The following is an 18,325-nucleotide window of genomic DNA, read 5'->3' on the forward strand; positions in this document are numbered from 1 at the left end:
TGGTGATCAGGCCCCTTCATCCGAGGTTTTTCAGAGCTATTTTGCAGACAAGATCTCGCTACTTCGCGGGGACCTCCCAGCCACAATTGATACAGTGAGAGAACTTGAGACCCCGTGGCAACTTGCTGGGCCCATCCTCGACCAGTTCATCCCACTGGACGCAGAGGCTGTCGATAGGCTCAGAGCTGCAGCTAGACCGACCATTTGCTCCCTCAATCCGTGTCCCTCTTGGTTGGTGAAATCCTGCTTGGAGGGATTACGTGACCCTTTGTTGAAGATCATAAACAGCTCCCTTGAGCAAGGGGTTTTTCCAGAGGGTTTAAAAGAGGCGGTGGTCTCTCCCCTGCTGAAGAAACCAGACTTAGATTCTTCGGTTCCCTCCAGTTACCGTCCAGTTTCGAATCTCTCGTTCCTGGGCAAGGTGATTGAGAGGGCAGCAGCGGAGCAGTTGCAGCAATTGCTAGACGACACAGCCGGACTAGATCCCTTCCAGTCCGGCTTCCGTGCAGGGCACAGGACAGAGACTATGCTGGTCTCCATCACGGATCACCTTCGATGCCAGCTTGACCAGGGCGGGTCAGCGCTGCTTGTGTTATTGGATGTCACAGCAGCATTTGACACAGTCGACCACAATCTTTTGACCCACTGCCTTGCTGTTGCTGGAGTCAGGGGACAGCTTTAAACTGGACAGCGAGTGGAGAGGGGAGACCTGGTCTCTGAGAGGTCCCCTCTATCTTGTGGGGTTCCTCAGGGGGCCATTCCCTCCCCTCTGTTGTTTAACATCTATATGCGGCCACTTGCTCAGCTGGTTCGAGGTTTTGGGCTTGAGTGTTACCAGTACGCCGATGACACTCAGCTGGTGCTGAAGATGGAAGGCCAACCGGACTCTGTACCCGATTGTTTCCATCAGTGCCTCGAGGCTGTTACTGGATGGCTGTGAGCCAGCAGGTTGAGGGTGAATCCAGCAAAGATGGAGATCCAATGGCTGGGTCAACCAGGCAGTGGGGACATCCAGCTGCCTACCCTGGATGGCGAGGTGCTACGCCCGTCATCATTGGTAAAGAGTCTGGGAGTCCTTTTGGACACAAGCTGATGATGGAGGCCCAGGTCTCCGCCGTTAGCAGAACCGCCTTTTTCCATCTGCGGCAGGCTAGACGGCTGGCCCCCTCCCTGTCCAGGGACGACTTAGCTACGGTGATCCAGGCCACGGTCATCTCAAGTCTGGACTACTGTAATGCCCTCTACATTGGCCTTCCTCTGTCGGTGATCCGGAAGCTCAAGTTGGTACAAAATGCAGCTGCTCGGCTTCTTTCGGGAATTCCGATGAGATGCCACCTAACTCCAATCTGACTGCAGCTGCACTGGTTACCATTTGAGCTCTGGATCACTTTCAAAGTGATGGTACTCACCTTTAAGGCCTTGCATGGTCTGGGGCCGATGTACCTGAGGGACCACCTTACCCCCTACCAACCCCAGAGATCCCTCCGTTCTGAAGACCAAGATTTGTTGGAAATTCCCAGTGTCAAGACCTTGCGTCTAACAGCAAACAGACGCAGAGCCTTCACAGCAGTGGCACCATCACTCTGGAATACTCTGCCACCTGAAGTCCACGCCTTGCAGGACTTACAGCTTTCTGCAGGGCATGTAAGACATAACTGTTTTGACAGGCTTTTAATGTGTTGATATTGCTGTTTTTAAATTGTTGTTCAATTTTAGCCTGTTCTTGTAAGCCGCTCCGAGCCCTAAGGGAGTGGCGGCATATAAGTTCGAATAATAAATAAATAATAAATAAAATAAAAAAATAACACAAGCCGCTTAAGCGGCTGAGGGGGAAAAGGAAGGGGCCTGAGGCTGTTAGGAATGGTGGGAGTTGTAGTCCAAAACACCTGGAGGGCCCAAGTTCGCTTAGGTCTCCTCTAGAGTCAAATGGGAGACAGTAAAGAAAGTAGAAACCCGAAGGAGCCTCCAGTGATACAATGGGTTAAACCTTTGTGCCAGCAGGACTTGAAGACTGACAGGTCGGAGGTTCGAATCCAGGGGGAGTGTGGATGAGCTCCCTCTGTCATCTCCAGCTCCCCATGTGGGGACATGAGAGAAGCCTCCCACAAGGATGATAAAACATCAAAACATCCGAGCGTCCCCTGGGCAACGTCCTTGCAGACGGCCAATTCTCACACCAGAATCGAGTTGCAGTTTCTCAAGTTGTACCTCACATGGAGAAAAAAATGGACATAATATTGGACACAACATGGCTTTTTATTAACACAACCTTTATTTAAACGCAGTAAGAATCCAAAGTGATCGTACTTGGAGGATATAAGACACCACACCTGTAATTTGAGTATATGCTACATGGAGCTGTATACATAAAACACCATGAACAGGAATATGATTGGAAGAATTGTGGCACCAAACAAAGTAGTAATTTTACTTCCGTTAAGTATTGTCATGAGTCCCAGATTTGTGTTTCAAAACATTTGGGGTGGGGCTTTCACGTAAGTGTCAGAAGTCTTACTAAAATGTAAACATGCAGTTTGGATTCCGTTTCACAAAGTACAAAAGGTGTCATACACAGACCTTGTGAAGAAAGATGTAACTTCTTCAGGCTTGGCATATTTTCCCAGCAGAGTGACATAGTGTCGTGCTAGAACTGTGACACCACATAAGGTCTGTGACCATGCGTTTCGAGACTGATTGAGTGAGAAACTCAACACTGATTAGCAGATATCATACCTGCAATGGAAGGCAAAAATCCATGTATAAGGCTTCCCATGATCCTTATGATGTCATGTTGAAATGTTGTGTACTAAATGGATTCATGTGCCCAACTAGATCTGTGAGTGCTACATTTATTTTGCTATTTTCCATTAAGAATTATTCTGGACTGGACTTCAATCATTTTGGGATACCCTGCGCTCCATCACCGAGCCACTTTTGTAGCACCTCACTCTAATCTACACCAGTTCAAAGGCTCAGGCTAGAACTCAAAGAAGAAAACATGGCTCCAGACCGTGGACCATAATCATCTACATCAGTGGTTCTCAACCTGTGGGTCAACAGATGTTTTGGCCTTCAACTCCCAGAAATCCTAACATCTGGTAAGGGTTGATCATTTTAGTCGCCCTCCTCTGGGCACATTCCAGCTTGTCAACATCTCCCTTCAATTGTGGTGCCCAGAATTGGACACAGTATTCCAGATGTGGTCTAACCAAGGCAGAATAGAGGGGGAGCATGACTTCTCTGGATCTATTGTGTTGTGTGCCTTCAAGTAGTTCCAACATCCAGTTGCCCCAAGGCAAGCATGGGCAAACTTGGGCCCTCCAGGTGTTTTGGACTTCAACTCCTAATCTGACCACTTTTGAATGGCCAATTCAATTGCGTTTCACCTGACTCGATACACAGAAAACCCATCTGTGGGGCTCAAGATGCTTTCAGTTGTTGCTCCAAAGGATGGAGCATGAAGAGACATTAATTGTGAATAGGAAACTGTATTGTTTCAGGACGTATCCTTCTATGTCAGTGGTTCCCAGCCTTTTTTGACCAGGGACCACTTTGACATGGGACCACTCTCCAACATTAGTACCGAAAGGGTTACGAAACAGTTTTTGGTCAACTTTAAGATTTTTAGATCCGGTTTGGTTATTTGGGGTGCCGATTCAGAAAATTGCACTGGATAGACCACATCAGCCCTAGTTTCTCATATAGAACATATATCACCCAATAGTCGCCACCTGCTTGCCCACAGAAACCCATATTTAATCATCTAGAGCTGATGTGGTTGTAAGTCATTTTTCGTGGGTTGTCACCCTCTCCCCTCCCGACAATGGTGTAGTAATGGTGAGGCCGCGGACCATATTTTCGTTCTTGAGGACCACTGGTGGTCCATGGACCACAGGTTGGGAACCGCTGTTCTATGGGAATTTTTGTGAGTTCAAGTAATCTGTTGGTTTACAGTGACCCTGTGAAATCCATAGCAATTTCCATCAAAGAAATAACATTCTCTGGGTTGTTGTAGGTTTTTCAGGCTGTATGGCCATGTTCTAGAAGCATTTGCTCCTGACGTTTCGCCTGCATCTGTGGCAGGTATCCTCAGAGGTTGTGAGATTTGTTGGAAAGTAGGAAAATTGGGTTTATATATCTGTGGAAGGTCCAGGGTGGGAGAAAGAACTCTTGTTTGTTGGAGCTGGGTGTTAATGTTTCAATTGACCACCTTTATTAGCATCTGATGGCCTGACAGTTTTTAGGTGTGGCTTGTTACTGCCTGGGGGAATCCTTTGTTGAGGGCTGATTAACAGTCCCTGATTGTTTCTTGCCTAGAGTTCAGGGTAGGTGTGAATGTTTCAATTGGCCACCTTGAATGTTTCAAGTGGCCATCACCTAATCACCTCTCAATGAAGGAATTCCCCAGGCAGTAACAAGCCACACCTAAAAACTGTCAGGCCATCAAACACACCCAGCTCCAACAGACAAGAGTTCTTTCTCCCACCCTGGACCTTCCACAGATTTATAAACCCAATTTTCCTGGTTTCCAACAAACTCTGAGGATGCCTGCCATAGATGCAGGTGAAACGTCAGGAGAGAATGCTTCTAGAACATGGCCATATGGCCCGAAAAACCTACAACAACCCAGTGATTCCAGCCATGAAAGCCTTCGACAATAATATTCTCTTATTAATAGTATTGATATTATACAGTGAACAAAAATGATTAAAGACTTGTGACTATTTGGCATAAGTTGTGCTTATAGCAGGCATGGGCAAGCTTGGGCCCTCCGGGTGTTTTGGACTTCAACTCCCACCATTCCTAACAGCCTACCGGCTGTTAGGAATGGTGGGAGTTGAAGTCCAAAACACCCGGAGGGCCCAAGCTTGCCCATGCCTGAGCTAAATGCTGTCTTCCAGAAAAGAAAAGGAAGGGAAGACTGTGTAATGAAGTGTAAACATAAGCCTCAATGTAAAATCTATCCTGGGCAATTCAGCCCAAACCAGGCAGACAATTAGAAAGGATTAGGATCATGCCTCAAAACATTTGCATCCAAGTTACATGCGGATATGAAATTCATCGATCTGTTAGCACCACGGTTCCTTCCCCACTTCCTCGGTAACAGGAGGAGTTTATAAACGTACCACCGCATAATGGAAGGGGAAAAAAGATGCACTTGTTTTTAATAAGAAACGGTGTATTTACAACATAAACAATAGAAGAAAAGTCCTGCATTGGCTTAAGAAAAACATAATAATAATTTACAAGGCCTAACAGTAAGAAATAAATAAGTCACTTGGAAGCTTTTGGGGAGGAAGTGCCCGGATTCTGGAGTCCAGCGCGGTCCTAAGAAGAGGCAGGAATGTGCTTTGGCTTCTCTTTGCGGGATGATATTCCAGGGCTTTTATGTCGGGCGGCCTTGGCCAAAGCGGGGCTTAATCCTGGATTTACAGAAACAAGTATTAGTTGCAGTGACAGGTACAGTTTAGTGGTCATTAACACTTTTACAAAATAGGAAAACTTTAATAATAATAATAATAATAATCCTCAGTTGTTGCAAGAAAATCACATGGATGGACTACAAACAGAGGCACAATTCTGTAGCCCAAATAATTCACTGGAATAATAATAATAATAATAATAATAATAATAATAATAATAATAATAATAATAATCTTTATTTATACCCTGCTATCATCCCCCCAAGGGACTCGGTGCGGCTTACATGAGGCCGAGCCCACAATACATCAATAATAAAGCAATAGCAAACAAACAAAACAAAGCAGTTTAAATACATCTCATAAACAAAAATAAAATAAAATATAAGCAGTACAGTAACACAACAAGCATTTAAAACCTATGGCTGGGTCAAATGTAAAATTAAAATTTAAAAAATAATGCTGGGCATGAGCAAAGTAGGATATAACTGGGATGGAAATTTTCGGAGGGGACAGGGTGTGCAAATCAATCAATCCTAAATCAATAATAAAGTGCATTTTGATGACATATTGCTGAGAAATTCATTATTCTATTAAGGCATACTGGAACAACCATGTTTCCAGGCTCCTCCTAAAAGTTGCCAGAGTTGGGGCATCCCGGATGTCCTTGGGAAGCGAGTTCCAGAGTCGAGGGGCCACCACGGAGAAGGCCCTGTCCCTCGTCCCCACCAATTGCGCTTGCGACGCAGGTGGGATTGTGAGCAGGGCCTCTCCAGATGATCAGAGAGATCATGTAGGTTCCTATACGCATATGCGGTCACGCAGGTAGGCGGATCCCAAACCATTTAGGGCTTTGTAGGTAAGCACCTGTACCTTGAATTGGGACTGGAAAATGAATGGCAGCCAATGGAGCTCCTTAAACAGGAGGGTTGACCTCTCCCTGTAAGGAGCACCAGTTAACAACCTGGCTGCCGCCTGTTGGACCAGTTGGAATTTCCAGGCCGTTTTCAAGGGCAGCCCCACATAGAGCGCATTACAGTAGTCCAATTATTAAAGTTTTCCTATTTTACAAAATAGGAAAACAACAACAACAACAACAATAATAATAATAAGCATAATAATCATCATCAGTTGTTGCAAGAAAATCACACAGACGGACTACAAACAAAGGCACAACTCTGTGGCCCAAATGATTCACTGGAACTTCTGTCACAAGTACCACCTGCCAGCAGCAAAGAGTTGGTGGGATCATAAACCCGCAAAGGTCATGGAAAATGAACATGCAAAAATACTGTGGGACTTTCCAATCCAGACTGACAAAGTTTTGGAACACAATACACCAGACATCTCGATTGTGGAAAAGAAAAAAGTCTGGATTATTGATGTCGCCATACCGGGTGACAGTCGCATTGAGGAAAAACAACAGGAAAAACTCAGCCGCTATCAAGACCTCAAAATTGAACTGCACTGGGACTACCTGTACATAAACCAGTACAGGTGGTCCCAGGGGTCATCGGCACACTGGGTGCCGTGCCAAAAGATCTCAGCCGGCATTTGGAAACAATAAACATCGACAAAACCACAATCTGTCAACTGACTTGGATCTGCGCGCATCATTCGAAAATACATCACATAGTCCTAGACGCTTGGGAAATGTTCGACTTGTGATTTTGTGATACGAAATCCAGCATATAGACCTCGTTTGCTGTGACATACTGTCCTTTTGTGTTAGTAAAATAAACCTTATTTATACCCTGCCACCATCTCCCCGATGGGGACTCGGGGCGGCTAACCATTTAAGACCCCTTAGTGGTGAAGCTGAGCCGTTGAACTTGTTGACTGAAAGGTTGGGGGTTCGAATAGCCCCAGCTTCTGCCAACCTAGCAGTTCGAAAACATGCAAATGTGAGTTGATCAATAGGTACAACTTTTGCGGGAAGGTATCGGCGCTCCATGTAATCATGCTGGCCAAATTATCTTGGAGGTGTCTATGGACAACGCCGGTTCTTCGGCCTAGAAATGGAAATGAGCACCACCCCCCAGAGTTGGACACAACCTGACTTAATGTCAGAGGAAACCTTGACCTTTACTTAGGAAAGCTTTTTTAAAAGACTATAATACAGACCACCAATAAGGAAGTGAAGTCTTGGGCCTTCTTCTACCTATGGCATTAAAATAGAAGCCCTGACTCTCTATAAAGGAGGAATGAGCCATTGAGGCAAATCAAGGCACCAGTTCAGAGCACTGAACTGAAAAGGACTGCAGCCAAAGGTGAAATGATGGACTTTCCATTTACAGTGTAGAGTCTTGCTTATCCGACCTTTACTTATCCGACATTCTGTCTTATCCGACACTCCTTCCCCTTTTCTTCCAGTATTTCCCTTTCAATTAAAGAAATGCTCCCCAACTCTTTCTCCAATTCCAGTAAGTGAAAAGGCAAAAGGAGGAGGGATATTTATTTATTTTATTTGTCGTGTCAGGGCAACCAGTCAATTATATTACATTTCTAACAGAACAAAGCAAACAAACAAACAAAATACAAAATTTGTGAGTTTGGTAGTTGGTTAAATGTCCTTTGACCAGTATCTGGCCACTTGGAGTGCTTCTGGTGTTGCTGCAAGAAGGTCCTCCATTGTGCATGTGGCAGGGCTCAGGTTGCATTGCAGCAGGTGGTCAGTGGTTTGCTCTTCTCCACACTCGCATGTTGTGGATTCCACTTTGTGGCCCCATTTCTTGAGGTTGGCTCTGCATCTCGTGGTGCCAGAGCGCAGTCTGTTCAGCGCCTTCCAAGTCGCCCAGTTTTCTGTGTGCCCAGGGAGGAGTCTCTCATTTGATATCAGCCATTGGTTGAGGTTCTCGGTTTGAGCCTGCCACTTTTGGACTCTCACTTGCTGAGGTGTTCCAGCGAGTGTCTCTGTAGATCTTAAAAAACTATTTCTAGACTTAAGTCGTTGACGTGATGGCTGAAACCCAAACAGGGGATGAGCTGGAGATGTCTCTGCCTTGGTCCTTTCACAGGAGGAGGGAGGAAAGGGGGAAAAGAGGCAGGACCGGAAGCGGAAGTGTCCTCCCGTCTTCCCTCTGTAATTTCCACGCTCCTTTTCCACATCCAGGTACTTCCTGCTGGGCCGCTCTAGCCCCAAGGCATTGCCTTGCCTTCACCGTTTGAGTCCCTGTTGTTAGTATTCTAGGTGTCTAGCGCTGCATCGGACGGATAACAGTAGGAGACTTCGTATTATCCAACATTTTCGTTTATCCGACGTTCTGCCCGCCCGTTTGTCAGATAAGTGAGACTCTACTGTCTTCGACAAGACGCTACTGTATTTGTTTTTTAAAAATAGTAATAACTCTATGACAAAAAGAGCAAAGACAAAGCTGCCAAAATATCAGAAAGCAGGGAGATTCTGCTCCTGAAGAAATACGAAAAGCTTTGCTATGTTTAGAAGGGAAATGTTTACCTTGCGTTCTTTTCTGTGATGTTCTGCCGAGTGTTAACTTGGGCGGTTGCCCTGATCTGAGCTTCAAGCCTGGCATAGATTCCAGCTGCAGACTGCAAATCACAGAAGACAATGGAGGATATACGGGTCGTTTACTGTTGTTGTTGTTGTTACTAACCATTCTATTTCTTGGGAACCTTTCCCTTAAGAAAAACAGCTACCAATTACACAGATAGTCAATTAGTCTACAGCAGACATGGGCAAACCTAGGCCCTCCTCCGGGTGTTCTGGACTTCAACTCCCACAATTCCTAACAGTCTATAAGGTCCCATAACCCTTGTTGTGTAAGTGGGCTTATTAACAAAAGACCCTCCTCATAAATGTATAGCAGAGTAAATTATTAGCAGCACATGACCCAACACCAGTAGCCCAAAGAGATAAAAAGAACAAAAACACATAGACCAATGTTATATCTTCCTTAGGAGGCTTTTCCTTGTAGTAAAATAACATGGTTGCATTATTTACAAGAACAAGGTTTCCACAACACAAATAAAGTTCTTTATACTTCCTTCTTTGCTTCCACGCTGGGCTTCTTTCTCATGCAGATAAACAGCTTCCTCCCACACCGAACTGACATACCAGCTTCACATAGTAGCTTTACACACAGCTTTAAAAACGAGGTCTTCAACCTGGGGCTCCTAACACCAAAGCTTCTCACACCAGGTCTTCTCACAGTCGGCCTTCTCATAGACTAAGACCTACCTCACAGTGTAAGGCATTCTCTCAAAGCCAAGGGTCTACCTTGTGGGGATTTGTAAAAAGGCTGTGTTGGCAGCTGATTGGCTGAGCATGCCAGGAGCCAGAATTCTGACTGGCTACTGTCTCTACCTTGCTGCTGAGACAAACGGTTTTAACTGCCACTTTCACCTTGGAGAGTGAAGAGAGCGCTGGCTGGAAACAGCCAGAAAGGAAATGGCTGCAAACTCTCTGAAGCCTGATCATTTCTAAGGCATGAAGCATATTTTAAAGACTGTTTAAAAGGACTGTCTATTCCCTCTGTTCTCTGTGTGAATTTAGAGGGACTGCTGTATATATTGTTGCCCTGTTTGACCCTTTGAACTGAAGCCATTAAAATACACAAGCATGTGGACAATTTCAACAGAAAGGAAGAGACCATGAAAATGCACAAATTTTGGCTACCAGTATTTAAAAACTCTAAAATTACAACAGCACAACAACAGAAAGGAAACAAACAAGGACATCTAATCACCTCTCAACAAAAGTTTCCTCCAGGCACTATCAGGTCATTATATGCTAATCAAGGTGGTCAGTTGAAACATTCACACCTAGCTCCTGCAGACAAGAGTCCTTTCTCCCACCCTGGTCATTCCACAGATATATAAACCCCTTTTCCTAGTTCCAACACTACCTCTGAGGATGCTTGCCATAGATGCAGGCGAAACATCAGGAGAGAGTGCCTCTAGAACATGGCCATATAGCCCAAAAAAACCTACAACAACCCAAAGTTACTGTTATTTGTTACACAAATCTGAATGACACATTATTATACTGCAGAGTATATTTTGGTTCAGAAACAGTGGTAAAGCTTCTGTTTATTTACCTTTACAACCTTCAACATACCTCACACTGTGAACCCTTCTCACAGACTAAGGCCTACTTCACACTGTGAGGCCTTCTCACAGACTGAGACCTTTCTCCCACTGAGGTTTACCTCAGACTGAGGGCTACTAAGCTACAGGCACACCTGCTTACATAGAACTGCAGCTTTTGCCAAGTCATTGCATCCATTTAACCTTTTCAGTGCTTGACTCACGTTTTTGCAATTAAAAATACCTAGTTATTTTTTAATATTTCTGACAAGGTTTTTTTCACCAATCTGTTTCCACAACAAGCCAAATTTTGCAAAATGCTATTATCACTGAGATGGAAAGTAAGGTTAAATGTTCTTAACAAGGGCACAAACAAGACAACAAACACCATAGGGGTGTTAATCCGTCCCTAGGCTATCCAAAGCTTTTATATAAACACACACACACACATATGGATGGCTAGAGTTACTCTTTAAAATGTGCCTGTTCCAACTTACTCACACATAATTGCTTGCTCCTCATAAAATTGGCTATACTATATGCTTTAGTAATGCAACCGATTGTACAGTCCATGACATTATATCAACAGTAGCACAAAACAGTACAGCTCACCTCTTTGTTTTCTTTCGATCTTGTTCGGTCAAGTTCCCCCAGCCTCATTTTTATTAAGTGTCCTGTTATCTCAACCATCCTCCGCTGATCTGCAAGAAGATGGAACAGCAACAGAAAGGTGAGAACTCTACTCATTGCTCTGCCCAGTAGCGGCTGCATTTCCCATGCTCGGCTTATACTCGTGTCAATAAGTTTTCCCAGTTTTTTGTGGTAAAATTAAGTGCCTTGTCGTATATTCAGGTCGACTTATATTCGAGTATATATGGTATATCACCTACTCTTAGATTTGCTTATCAAGCTTTTCTCTTCAGGGTATGGGGAAGGGACATGAACTAGAACAGGCATGGGCAAACTTCAGCCCTCCAGGTGTTTGGGACTTCAACTCCCACAATTCCTAACAGCCGATAGGCTGTTAGGAATTGTGGGAGTTGAAGTCCAAAACACCTGGAAGGCTGAAGTTTGCCCTTGCCTGAACTAGAACATTTCCTTGCAATGGAGTTCCTTGTCTGTGGAGAGCAAGGAGCATAACAGACAGTTTGCACCCTTGGGATGTGTTGAAGGGGGGAAAAATGTTTATTTAGTCCCTTTGCTTTTGGTGAATGAGGAGTGATGCATTTTACCTTCTTCTCGCTGAGCATCTTGGTTGTATCGTAACGATCTGGAAGCATCCCACTTACTCTGCTGCACACTCACACTAAATAAAAATGATGAGGAAGTTACACACAAGCAAAGGGTGATCAGTGCTATTATTTGCACTTTTCAGAATGTGTCACAACTATAAAAATAAAGTTTTAAAAAAAGGAAAGAAGAGGAAGGAAGGGGAAGGGGAAGGGGAAGGGGAAGGGGAAGGGGAAGGGGAAGGGGAAGGGGAAGGGGAAGGGGAAGGGGAAGGGGAAGGGGAAGGGGAAGGGGAAGGGGAAGGGGAAGGGGAAGGGGAAGGGGAAGGGGAAGGGGAAGGGGAAGGGGAAGGGGAAGGGGAAGGAGAGGAAGGAGAGAAGGAAGGAAAGAAAGAAGAGGGAGGAAAGTGTATGAGGAAAAGCAAGAAAGAAGGAAAGAAAGAAAGATAGAAAAGAAAGAAGTGAATGCATATTGAGGAAAATGGAGGGAGGAAGGAAAGAGCCACTAAGGAAATGCATAACTAGCACAATTTATATGCTAGTTTGAATTAAAAAAGGAAACTCTTAACATTTAATGAAGTCACCATGGCCAAGAGCAACTTAGAGATCTGTCTCTATGTATGTGTCAACGTCTTAAATTATTTTAGACCATATCAAATGCACATTAGCTCCGCTCTTTGTGGTGTTTTCTCAATCCTTTCACAGAAATACTCACATAAAAGGAGAGGCGTCACGAGAGTTAGACTGTCAAAAGAAAGAGAGAAGCAAAATAAGAAGAAAACAGTAATTCTGAGGTTTCTTGGGTCGGTTTTACTCAATTAGAAATCTACAAACTGTCAAAACGACATTATTCCTGAGGCACCGATAATAATCAGGGCACACACATTAAAGTAAAACACTTTGCTCCATAGCTGCAAAGTGTTACTTAATATATCCTGTCAAAAAGAGCAGTCACGGAAAGCAGAGGATGAGAAGCAGACCTAATTAGCTACGCATACATTATCCCACAGAAATCAAAAGGGGGATTCGTGACGAAGCCTGAAGCTCATCTTCTTGTGCTCTCATCTCAACCAGTCTCTCAAGACTCACCTTCTCCAATGTCTTATCCTTCTTTTGGACGTTGGGTGATGACATTTGCTTCTTGGGATGTTTGATGAATTTCTTTGGCCTCTCTTTTCTTCCTGCTAATTAGAAAGACTTTATTAATAAGCAGGCACCCAATCCCATCTGATCTTGTGAATGAAGCAAGGTCCCTGGATAGGATACTGTCAGGGAATACCAGATGCTATGGGCTACATTTCATAGAAAGGAACTAGTAAAACCTATCTCTGGGTATTTATTTATTTTATATACCGCCACTCCCCCAAGGCTTGGAGCGGTTCACAATGTTGTTGTTCATTCGTTCAGTCGTCTCCGACTCTTCGTGACCTCATGAACCAGCCCACGCCAGAGCTCCCTGTCGGCCGTCACCACCCCCAGCTCCTTCAAGTCCAGTCCAGTCACTTCAAGGATGCCATCCATCCATCTTGCCCTTGGTCGGCCCCTCTTCCTTCTGCCTTCCACTTTCCCCAGCATAATTGTCTTCTCTAGGCTTTCCTGTCTCCTCATGATGTGGCCAAAGTACTTCAACTTTGTCTCTAGTCTCCTTCCCTCCAATGAGCAGTCGGGCTTTATTTCCTGGAGGATGGACTGGTGGGATCTTCCCGCAGTCCAAGGCACTCTCAGCACTTTCCTCCAGCACCACAGCTCAAAAGCATCGATCTTCCTTCGCTCAGCCTTCCCTAAGGTCCAGCTCTCACATCCGTAGGTGACTACAGGGAATACCATGGCTTTGACTAGGCAATGGATCTTTGTTGCCAGTCTGATGTCTCTACTCTTTATTATTTTATCGAGGCTGGACATTGCTCTCCTCCCAAGAAGTAAGCGTCTTCTGATTTCCTGGCTACAGTCTGCATCTGCAGTAATTTTTGCGCCTAGAAATACAAAGTCTGTCACGGCCTCCACGGTTTCTCCCTCTATTTCCCAGTTGTCAATCATTCTTGTTGCCATAATCTTGGGTTTTTTTATGTTTAGCTGCAACCCAGCTTTTGCGCTTTCTTCTTTCACCTTGATTAGAAGGCTCCTCAGCTCCTCCTCACTTTCGGCCATCAGAGTGGTGTCATCTGCATATCTGAGGTTGTTAATGTTTCTTCCAGCAATTTTCACCCCAGCTTTGCATTCATCCAGCCCCGCACATCGCATGATGTGTTCTGCATACAAGTTAAAAAGGTTGGGGGAGAGGATGCAGCCTTGCCGTACGCCTTTCCCAATCCTGAACCAGTCTGTTGTTCCGTTGTCAGTTCTTACTGTTGCTACTTGGTCCTTGTAGAGATTCCTCAGGAGAGAGACAAGGTGGCTTGGGATGCCCATCCCACCAAGAACTTGCCACAATTTATTATGATCCACACAGTCAAAGGCTTTAGAATAGTCAATGAAGCAGAAGTAGATGTTTTTCTGAAACTCCCTGCCTTTCTCCATTATCCAGCGGATATTGGCAATCTGGTCTCTCGTTCCTCTGCCTTTTCTAAACCCAGATTGAACATCTGGCGGTTCACAATATACACATGTAATACATAACATTAAAATCACGGAAAAATTCAATCGGCAAGGTTCAAATGCCAGCCTAAATAAATAAGTTTTATAAGCTCTACAAAAGGAAAGTAAATCTCAGAGAGCTTGTGTCCCCGTTGGCAAGGCATTCCACAGGTAAGGAGCCACCACCGTAAATGCTCTACGCCTAGTAGACATCAGGTGAAAGGTCCTAAATTGGGAACTTCAAGTAAATTCTGGTCGTCTGAACAGAGTGATCTCTGGGGTTTGTAGGGGATGAGGCGGTCCCTCAGGTATTCCGGACCCAAGTCATATAAGGCCTTGAAGGTAAGAATCAACTCTTTGAAGGTAATCAGATACTCAATTGGCAACTAGTGCAGTTGCTGCAGGATTGGAGTGATATGACGCCTCGCTGAGACCCCTGCAAGAAGCTGGGCAGCAGCATTTTGCACTAGTTTAAGTTTCCAGATCACCGATAAAGGCAGGCCTATGTAGAGGGCGTTACAATAGTCCAATCTTGAGATGACCGTAGCTTGGATTACTGTGGCCAGGTCGTCCCTGGACAGATAGGGAGCCAGATGCCTAGCCTGACGCAGATGGAAAAATGTGACTCTGCTCACAGCGGAGGCCTGGGCCTCCATCGTCAGCATAGGGTCTAAAAGGACTCCCAGACTCTTTACCAAAGATGATGGGCATAATGTCACGCCATCCAGGGCAAGCAACCAGATCACCCCTCTGTCCGGGCGACCCAGCCAAAGGATCTCCGTCTTCTCTGGATTTACCCTCAACCTGTATTACTTGCTAATGCAATTTATGAGTTGACAAGTGACCTGATAGCAAGTACATCCATATGCCAACAATGTCTGATCTTAGGTAGTTTGTTTCCCATGTTAATCAAATCAAAAACATGCAATAGTCAATTGAAACAGAAGCCATTTGTTTGCCTTTTCCATTTCTCAATAACAGAGCAGAGCAAATCAGGATGATCAATGGGAAATTATGCAGGATGATCAATGGGAAATTATGCAGGATGAGTGAAACCATACATGGATAGCAAGCGCTTGTCATTTATTGTCTTGATTCAGAATTAAGTATATCAAAACCTAGGGTCTAAGGCAGTGGTTCTCAACCTGAGGGTTACGACCCCCAGAGGGATTGATCAGCAATTTGAGAGGCTTGCGCCACTGCTTCCTTAGGCCCCGCCACCTCCGCCTCCCCAGAATGGCTGCCAAGCACCCTCTGTCAGCCAAACAGCCAGTCAGCATCCGCGTCCTCGCCACTTCAATTCCATTGTCAATGCTCACCAAACACTTCCAGTATTTTCTGCTGGTTGTGGGAGTTCTTTGTGCTAAGTTTGGTTGAATTCCATCATTGGTGGGGTTCAGAATGCTCTTTGACTGTAGGTTAACTATAAATTTCAGCAACTACAATTCCCAAATAGCGAAATCAATCCTGCCCAACCCCACTAATATTCAAATTTGGGTATATTGGGTATTTGTGCCAAATTTGGCCCAGATCCATCATTGTTTGGTTTCACAGTGCTCTCCGGATGTAGGTGAACTACATCTCCCCTAAATCACTGACAATTCCTCCCAAACCCCACCAGTATTTTCTGTTCATCATGGGGGTTCTGTGTGCCAAGTTTGGTCCAGGTCTGTCATTTTTGAGGGGCCTCAGTGGTCTGTGGAAGTCAGAGATTAATCAGTTGAAAGAACTGCAAATTATTATTATTTATTTATTTACTTTATTTGTATACCGCTCTTCTCAGCCCTTAGGCGACTCAGAGCGGTTTACAACAATTTAGGTATACACAATACAAAATCATTAAGCATTTAAAAGCAATAGCATCACAAATCATCAATATTAATACATCACTACATCAATATAACAAATCCATCAGGTCTCATCCATGAAATCAGAATCCAAACTCATTATCCGATATTCCGTATTCCGATAGTCAGTCAATCAATCACACTGCTTAGTCGAATGCCTGTTCAAACAGCCAGGTCTTTACTTATCTCTGGAATGCCAGCAAGGAGGGGGGTCGATCTACTATCTGCAGGAAGGGCGTTCCACAGCCGAGGGGCCACCACTGAGAAGGCCCTGTCTCTCGTCCCCGCCAGGCGTGCTTGTGAAGCTGGCGTGATCGAGAGCAGGGCCACCCCAGACGATCTTAATGTCCTAACTGGTTCATAGGAGGAGACGCGTTCGGACAGGTAGGTCGGGCCAGAACCGTTTAGGGCTTTAAAGGCTAAAGCCAGCACTTTGAATTGTGCCCGGTAGCAAATTGGCAGCCAGTGGAGCTGGCGCAACAGAGGAGTTGTATGCTCCCTGAGTGCCGCTCCTGTTAGCATCCTGGCTGCCGATCGTTGGACCATTTGAAGCTTCCGAGCTTCCGAGCAGTCTTCAGAGGCAACCCCACGTAGAGAGCGTTGCAGTAGTCTAAACGGGATGTGACTAGAGCATGGACTACGGTGGCCAAGTCAGGCTTCCCAAGGTACGGGCGAATCCCACCATTTGTTGTCCATGCTCCCCCAAACATATCGCTTTTGCAATTAATAACTATACTTTATTTTATTTTATTTATTTATTTACAGCATTTTTACCCCGCACTTCCAAACACCCCCCCCCCCCCCGGGGGGGACGACTCAGAGCGGCTAACACAGGCAGCAATTCAATGCCACAGTATCAATAAACTTTAATTATGTTCAATGTGTAACAATGAAAATACATCCTGCATATCGGATATTTACATTAAGATTTGTAACAGTAGCAAAATTACTGTTATGAAGTAGCAATGAAAATAATTTTATGGTAGGGGATTACCACAACAGGAGGAACGGTATTAAAGGTTAGTGGCATCAGGAAGGTTGTGAACCTTCCTGATGCACTGGACTAAGTGACTACATTTGCCTACATTTGCCTCCCAGGAGACTTTGGAGGGCTAGGACCACACCAAAAAAGTCACTTTGTGTTCGTTTGCTGTTGGAGAGGTCAAAGGAAAATGCCAAAAATGTGGTGAAAAGGCCCCCAAGTTGTCTAGAAGTGTCCTAAGGGCAATGTTATTTTTTGAAGTGACCTCTGAAAGGAACAAAAATGGCCTTGCAGCCACATACAACCTGCACATTGCCCACTCTGGACCTCCCCTGATTTGTGTCATGCTTTTCAACTGAGTTGATTTCCATATCACTAACGGAGAGACACTCAGTGTCACAGACAGGAAAGGCTATACCTGGCTTCTTGTACACTTCTTCTTCATCGCCTACTTCATCCTCCGTAACCTCAGAGCCTGTAGTGTATTCCTCATCTTCCGAAAGCAGCAACTGTTGCTTCTATGGAGGGTTACAAAATAAAAACAAATAACTTTTTTTTCTTTTATAAGCCCACAAATTATTCTCTTCTTCTCTCCATGATAACACTCAAGGGTTTACAGGAAACCCAGAAGGGTGTTCCAATAGCTTTTCCTACAGAGTCTCATTCACCAGCTGTTGTTATCATATTTGACTTTGTCAGTATACAGCAGGCATGGGCAAATTTCAGCCCTCCTGGTGTTTTGGACTTCAATTCCCACAATTCCTAACAGCCTACAGACATATGGGCCAAAGGTAAAATCATCAGCAATTATAAGATCTATCAACCAAAAGGTAGCAAGTTTGAAACTCCAGGCTGGTGTGAGCTGCCAACTGTCAGCCTAGCTCATTGTTTACCTAAGCAATTTGAAAACAGCTTTAGATGTGATTAGAGAAATTAGGCATCGCTAAAAAAAGCGCGGGAGGTGCTTTCGTTGTCCATGCTCCCCCAAACATATCGCTTTTGCGATTAATCACTATACTTTATTTATTTATTTACAGCATTTTTACCCCGCCTTTTTTACTGAGGTCTTTAAAATCATCTGGGGAGGCCCTACTCTCGGTCCCGCCATCATCACAAGCACGTTTGGCAGGGATGAGAGACAGGACGGGGATGAGAGCCAGGACCTTCTCAGTGTTAGCTATAAAAAGTTAAAACGTGGCTATACGAGCCACGTTTTAACTTGCCTCC

At 44.8% G+C, this 18,325-nt stretch overlaps 1 protein-coding gene across 5 annotated transcripts in view; it reads right to left on the reverse strand.

Moving 5' to 3' along the window:
- Positions 1-4,826: 4,826 nt before the first annotated feature.
- Positions 4,827-18,325, reverse strand: part of SANBR (SANT and BTB domain regulator of CSR) — a 56,686-nt gene continuing 43,187 nt past the window's right edge. For 3 of the 5 annotated variants that reach the window (XM_067462794.1, XM_067462792.1, XM_067462789.1), the window contains 7 exons: positions 17,517-17,616; positions 12,785-12,879; positions 12,411-12,439; positions 11,699-11,772; positions 11,079-11,167; positions 8,878-8,969; positions 4,827-5,423 (listed from right to left, as the gene is read on the reverse strand). In XM_067462794.1, coding sequence (XP_067318895.1) covers positions 5,387-5,423; positions 8,878-8,969; positions 11,079-11,167; positions 11,699-11,772; positions 12,411-12,439; positions 12,785-12,879; positions 17,517-17,616 — 516 coding nt within the window. In that variant the 3' untranslated portion in view covers positions 4,827-5,386. The remainder of the gene's footprint in view (positions 5,424-8,877; positions 8,970-11,078; positions 11,168-11,698; positions 11,773-12,410; positions 12,440-12,784; positions 12,880-17,516; positions 17,617-18,325) is intronic. The other 2 variants (XM_060754624.2, XM_067462790.1) reach the window with 1 other exon arrangement.

The sequence above is a fragment of the Anolis sagrei genome, chromosome 1, assembly GCF_037176765.1.
Source record: "Anolis sagrei isolate rAnoSag1 chromosome 1, rAnoSag1.mat, whole genome shotgun sequence".
NCBI classification, from domain to species: Eukaryota; Metazoa; Chordata; class Lepidosauria; order Squamata; family Dactyloidae; genus Anolis; species Anolis sagrei.